Genomic DNA, 6,105 nt, shown 5'->3' with positions numbered 1-6,105 from the left:
AGGCTAAAATCAAGGGCTGTCAACTAGGCTGTGATTCTCATCTATGGCTCAGGGTCCTCTTCCATGCTCACTGATCTTTAGAAAAACCCTTTTCTTTGCAGTTGTACCACTAAGGTAGCTGTCTACTTGCTAGCCATCAGCAGGTATTGCTCTCAGATCCTAGAGGCTGCCCACAGTTCCTTGCCACATGGTCCCACAGGCTGTTCACAGCATGAATGTTTGCTTTCTGCCAGGCTGTCTGGAGCATTTTGTCTTGACTTCCAACTACTCTCTAGTCTGCTATGATATAGTTTTTTTTTATATGAGATAAATTTTATACCTTGACTTTCATTGTTGAGAAGAGAGCTTTCAATCTAATTGTGATTCCTTCGAAAAGAACCTGTCTTTTTATTTAGGTAGCTATTTTTTTTTCTTTGTCTTTCATTTACAGAAGTTTTAACAGTGTGACCAGGTGTGTTTTTCTTTTTATAAATAATATATTTTGGGGGAACTTAGAACTTAATCTGTGGACTGATGTCTTGTTTTTTTTTTTTTTTTTTTTTTTGACTTTGGAAAATTCTTGGCTATTTTCTCGTCAAACTATTGTTTTTTCTCTATCCATTCTTTCATCTTCTTTATGACATATCTCCCATTTTACCAAATTCTGTAAACACACATTAAATGTTCTTGGATCTTGGCCCAGAAAGTCTTCACAGGCTTTTTAGTGCTTTAATGACTTCAAGAAGATCTTTTAAAATATGTGTCCAGTTTTTGATTGTTCTTAGTGAGATAGTTGTTCCAGATTACCTAGTCCATATGTATTAGAAGCAAACAACCATTTTATAATTCAGTCTGCAACATCTGTAATCATGTGCTCCTTTCATTCATAGTATAGTTTCAGTTTGTTTATTTTTGGTCAGTCATACCACAGCCCTGTCAAATTATCAATCCCTTCTAACACTATTAATTTAATCAAACTTTAGATTGGTTGACTAAATCACAGGCATTTTCTCCTGCTTTCCTTGTATAATCTATTAATCTGTGATTAAATTGGTAGTTTATTACATTTTAACTTTTTTTCTAATAAAAGAATGTGCTGCTCTAGCTACATCCCACAAAATTGTATGTAGATTCATTACTATTTTTGGATTTGTGAAATTTCTAATTTTCATCATAATTGGCTCTTTTGTTAAAAACCAGACATTAGGTATCAGGTAAAAGGAACTGAGGTAAATAGGCCTTTAGTGGAGGTTTTATGTTGATCTTGTTAGGTGTTAGACGATGTTTACTGTTTGCTGTAGCTGTGGTGCCAGAGGCTAAAATTTCCTTCAGTGTCCTTGTTTTTGTCTCCTCTGCTGTCTTTGTTTCCTTAGAGCTGAATAGGGACTGAGAGTCACAGGTCTTCCAGCTGTAATCCTTGAAATCCTCCAGCCCTATTGATGTGGTTGTAAGGTGTGGGGGCATGGAAGCATTCCATGGTCCTATGATTAGGTCTCAGTCTTCTAGTGAGCCTGTGTCCTTGGGCTGTGACCTTCACAAATGCTTCTTAGATTTTCTTTTTCTTGGATCCTTCCCCAGGTTGGTTAGGTTCTCATAAGATAGTTTTCCTTGAGGATAGTCTGTTAAGGAGAACAGAGCTCTCTGGGCTTATTTCAGAATGGTTATTTTCTCACTGCTGAAGCATAAGGGGATTTTTTCCTCTGATTTTTATCATGAGAATCTGGTGGGGATGCTGGAAGTAAAATTCATGAAACTATGAAGGCTTCCCTAAGGGTGAACCTCCAGGATTTTTTTTTCTATGAAGCTAGTCCATGCTGTCTTCAGTAACTAGTCAATTTCCCTTTAAGTGTTCTGACCAGGCTCTAGCTGCAGCTTCTGTTCCTAAGCAAGCTGTGATTCTGTGTTCATCTGTCTCCCAGTTTTTGGGGTGGTGGTTTACCCTGTGACTTCAATTTTCTGATTTATCTAAGAAGTGTTGTTGATTTTCAGTTTGTTCATTCTTTTTTTTTCACTGATGAGGGTGGAAGTGACAACTTCCAAGCCCTAAATCCTTTCCATGTTAGACTAGACTTGTAATTCATTCTTTGCTTTGTAGGTTAATTAGAATTATGTTTCTTAATTTCCAAACATATGGATTTCTTTCTAGTTATCTTTTCTAACTTAACTGCATTATTATCAGAACTCTTGGTCTGTGTGATTCTATATCTTTGAAATGTTTTAAGATTTGCTTTATGGACCAACATATGGTCTGTCTGGAGAAATTTTCCATTTGCTTTTGTACTAGGTGCCTGGTACCTGTTACTAAGCCAGTCAGTGTGGTGGAGGAAAATAGTTGGCATACTTAAATAGGACCAATGAGGGGATTTGCAAAGATGAGGACAAGATTAAGAGGAGTCAAAGAGGGATGGTAAAACATCCTGGGCTCTCAAGAGCAGGAGTAGGTATTACTTATGGGGGCAGGGAAGGGAGTTGTAAAAGAAGGCCACTTGACAGCAGCTCTGGAAAATCAGGGAAGGAGACCGGAAAATGAATACACTCATTCACTCTCTTCCTGCCTTCCTCTACCCTACAAAGAAACTCTTATTAGTTGAATCCAACCAGAGCCTAGGAGGTAATGAAGCCCATTGAGGCAGTCAACAAAGGTCTGTCTACCAGGACACAGACTAGGGGGAGAAGGTGTGTGCTCTAGAGGGGAAAAAAAAAAAAATCCAGCACACATGAAAGGTAGAGCAAAGCAGATCCTTCAGGATGGGTGGAGCATACGAGTAGGGAAATATAAGCATTGGTAAAAGGAGGAGATTGGTAAAGTGGATGAGAAAAAGTGTTAAAATTCTAGGGAGTATTTCTATAAGAGGGTACATGGCTTCCACAGGTTGTACTAAATGGCATTTGTAAGAGAACCACTACAAACAAACAGAAGTGATGAAGGGTGAGACTGAGCTAGGCCAGAATGTGAGATTGGTGGGAACAAAGAAGGATGGATGTTAAGTAAATGAAGTTTGGTTGGAAGTAATAGAGGAAAAGGACAAAATTTAAGTAGGAGTCCACGCTAGTGATACATAGAAGGGCATGATTGGATACAAAATTCCTATAACTTGAAAAAGCTTGAGGGGGTGGGGGGTAGGGGTAAACTCAAATAGAGACAAACACAGGGATTTTAGAGATGGTTTTATTACAAACACTTACATAGATTGTTGCTCTGGCAGTGCCAGCAGAAATCCTGCCCACAGTCCAGCAGAAAATGACTTTGTAGATAGAATTCTGTATTCTAAATTCTCCTTGGTTTCCTCCTATCTCTTACCTTCCCAGATCAATAACACTTATCTTTATGATTCTGCCTTTTTAATACCTCATCTCTAGATCAGGAATACTCAACCTCGGCATTAGTGACATCTTGGGCCACACAATTCTTTATTTTTGGGGCTATCTTGTGTATTGTAGAATGTTCAGCAGCATCTCTGGCCTCTACCTACTAGATGCCAGTAGCATACTCCTTCCTCCAGTAGTGACAACCAAAAAATGTCTTCAGATATTGCTAAATACCCCTGGGGGAGAAAATCATTCCCACTTAGAACCCCTGCTCTAGACTTTTGGTAAGAGCATAGCAGTGGGGAAGAAAGAAGATAGAGATGTGAGTAGAGTGTCTCAGGAAATGTGGTATATTATAGGTAAAGCAAGAGATAGGATGGAATCTTCATGAAAAAAGGAATACATTTAAATTGCAAACTGCATCCAGGCTGGTGACAAAATTTACAAGTGGAAGCAAATACAACCTGGGGAAGTGGGTGCTCTCCTCAGACTTTTGCTCTTGCTTCTGTCCTTCCTCCTCCCCATCAATAATCCACATCTATTTGGCATACAGCTCCTCTTCTTGCTGCCTCTGAGAAGTAACCATATTAAGCAGTTCCTGTATGGGAGGACAGATTTCACAGGGAATTTTTCTTTTTTTGTTTTATTTGGCTGCATCAGGTCTTAGTTGTGGCACGCAGGATCTTTATCACGGCATGTGGAATATCTCATCACAGTGCACAGGCTCTTTGTTGTGGTGCGTGGGCTTCTCTAGTTGCGGCACATGGGCTTCTCTCTAGTGGCGGCACGTGGGCTAAGTAGTTGTGGTGTGTGGGCTTAGTCACCCTGCGGCATGTGGGATCTTAGTTCCCCAAGCAGGGACTGAACCCGTGTGCCCTGCATTGGAAGCCGATTCTTAACCACTGGACCACCAGTGAAGTCCCTCATGGGGAATTTTGAGGCCACCATAGAAGGATGGTGTCACACACCTTACAGCATATTTTTCCCACTCATTGCTTTTTTCCTATCTTCCACACATCCCTTTGTTTCCCTCATAGCTCTCAGTCTGCAACTTTCCCGATCCTAAGACTCCTACCAATTGACTTTGCCCTGGAAAGAAATGCTCTGGAAAGAATGGCTGGTCATCCTCTTCACTGACTTTCTCTAGAAGACCATATTACCTTTCCCCAAATTTTGGAATACATTCTCCAATCATGAAAATGTATAACTAAGAGAAGTTTGGAAGGCTCAATCTATGGTGGAAGTAAAATAAGGTAGATGAGCATTATTAGACATCAACAGGATCTTCCAGGTCTGATACTAGTAGAAAGGAAGTCATGAGTACTCTTTTCTGGAGCTTGCCAGCCAGTGAATCTCCCACCAGTCAGGGCTGGGGGAGGGGAAGTCAGGGAAAGTACCTGCCCCTCCAGGAGTCTTCCCACTAGACAGACTCTGCCTGGGAAAGGCTGCTCCTCCCAAGGGCCCTCACCATGGCCCCCTTCATTTCTTTGTTTCGAAAACTGTAGATGATGGGGTTGCACATGGGGGTGACGATGGTGTAGAGGAGGGAGAAAGGCTTGTCTTTATCAGGACCGTGTGTGCTGCGGGGGTTCATGTAAGAGAACATGGCCGAGGTGTAGAAAAAGATGACCACAGTCAGATGGGAGGCACAAGTAGAGAAGGTCTTCCCCCGACCAGAGGAGGAGGCTCTGCCCAGGATGGAGGCCAGGATGCGGGCGTAGGAGATGACAATGAGCACCATGGGGCTGAGCAGCACCACGATGGCATCAGCAAAGATGACTCTCAGACTAAACTGGGGGTCCCCACAAGAGAGAGCGATCACTATGGGGGCCTCACAGAAGAAGTTTTCTATGTGGTTGTCTCTGCAGAAGGGACCACGAAATGTCATGTAATCAAGCAGGATGCCATTGATCAGTCCAAAGAACCAGGCAGTACTCACCAGCCTCGCACAAACCTGCCGGCTCATGATCTGGGCATAGCTAAGTGGGTGGCAGATAGCAACATAACGGTCATAGGCCATGAAAGCCAAGAGGATGCACTCAGCCACACCCACACCAAAAACCAGATACATCTGGGTTAAGCAGGCGGCAAAGGCAAGAGTGTGATTCTTCCCCACCAGGTGGATCAGCATCTGTGGGATGGTGGTGGTGATGAAGCAGACATCCAGGAAGGACAGGTGGCCAAGGAAGAAGTACAGGGGGCTGTGGAGCCTGGGGTCTGTCCAGGTGATGAAGATGATGAGGCCATTCATGGCCATGGCAAGGCTGTAGAGGGCTAGGAAGAGGGCAAAGAGCAATGCCCGAGTGGAAGGGGAGCTCTGCTCAAAGCCCACGAGGATAAACTCTGTCACTGTGCTCTCATTCCTTGTGTCTACCATCTGGGGCCTACTTGAGAAGAGAGGACAGATAAAGCACAGATAAAATAGCTGCATATAGGTTTTACCCACTTTTATAAAAATAGATTAAGAGAAAATGCGTGACAGAGATGGTAATGTCAGTAAACTCCATGTGAGTCAGGAGTGTTATGGGCACTGAAAATGCTAATACTATTGTTGGCTGCAATAATGGAACCATATTATGAACCAAGGGAGATTCTATTGTCCTTTGTGTGAATCAGGCTATAACTGAAATACTGTATCCAGTTCTGGACCTCTATTTTAAATGATTATCCACCAAAGGGATTATGTTCAGAGACAAAAAAGATGGTGAATGATCCAGGAACCATGTGACAAACACCAAAGGGATTATGTTCAGAGACAAAAAAGATGGTGAATGATCCAGGAACCACGTGACAAACTTTAAAGGGAAGATTTAGGGA

The 6,105-nt window shown here is 42.3% G+C and overlaps 1 protein-coding gene across 1 annotated transcript; it reads right to left on the bottom strand.

The window, feature by feature from the left end:
* Window positions 1–4,708: 4,708 nt before the first annotated feature.
* LOC130834106 (olfactory receptor 10AD1-like) lies at window positions 4,709–5,665 on the bottom strand. Its single transcript, XM_057704182.1, has one exon. It carries the CDS (start codon window positions 5,663–5,665, stop codon window positions 4,709–4,711), a length of 957 nt encoding a protein of 318 aa, XP_057560165.1.
* Between the last annotated feature and the right edge of the window lie 440 nt (window positions 5,666–6,105).

Source organism: Hippopotamus amphibius, chromosome 12, assembly GCF_030028045.1.
Source record: "Hippopotamus amphibius kiboko isolate mHipAmp2 chromosome 12, mHipAmp2.hap2, whole genome shotgun sequence".
Lineage (NCBI taxonomy): Eukaryota > Metazoa > Chordata > Mammalia > Artiodactyla > Hippopotamidae > Hippopotamus > Hippopotamus amphibius.
This window is presented reverse-complemented; position numbering and strand designations above follow the sequence as displayed.

Coding starts and splice junctions, on each gene's coding strand:
- LOC130834106 (XM_057704182.1), bottom strand. CDS start 5,665: ATGGTAGACACAAGGAATGAGAGCACAGTGACAGAGTTTATCCTCGTG.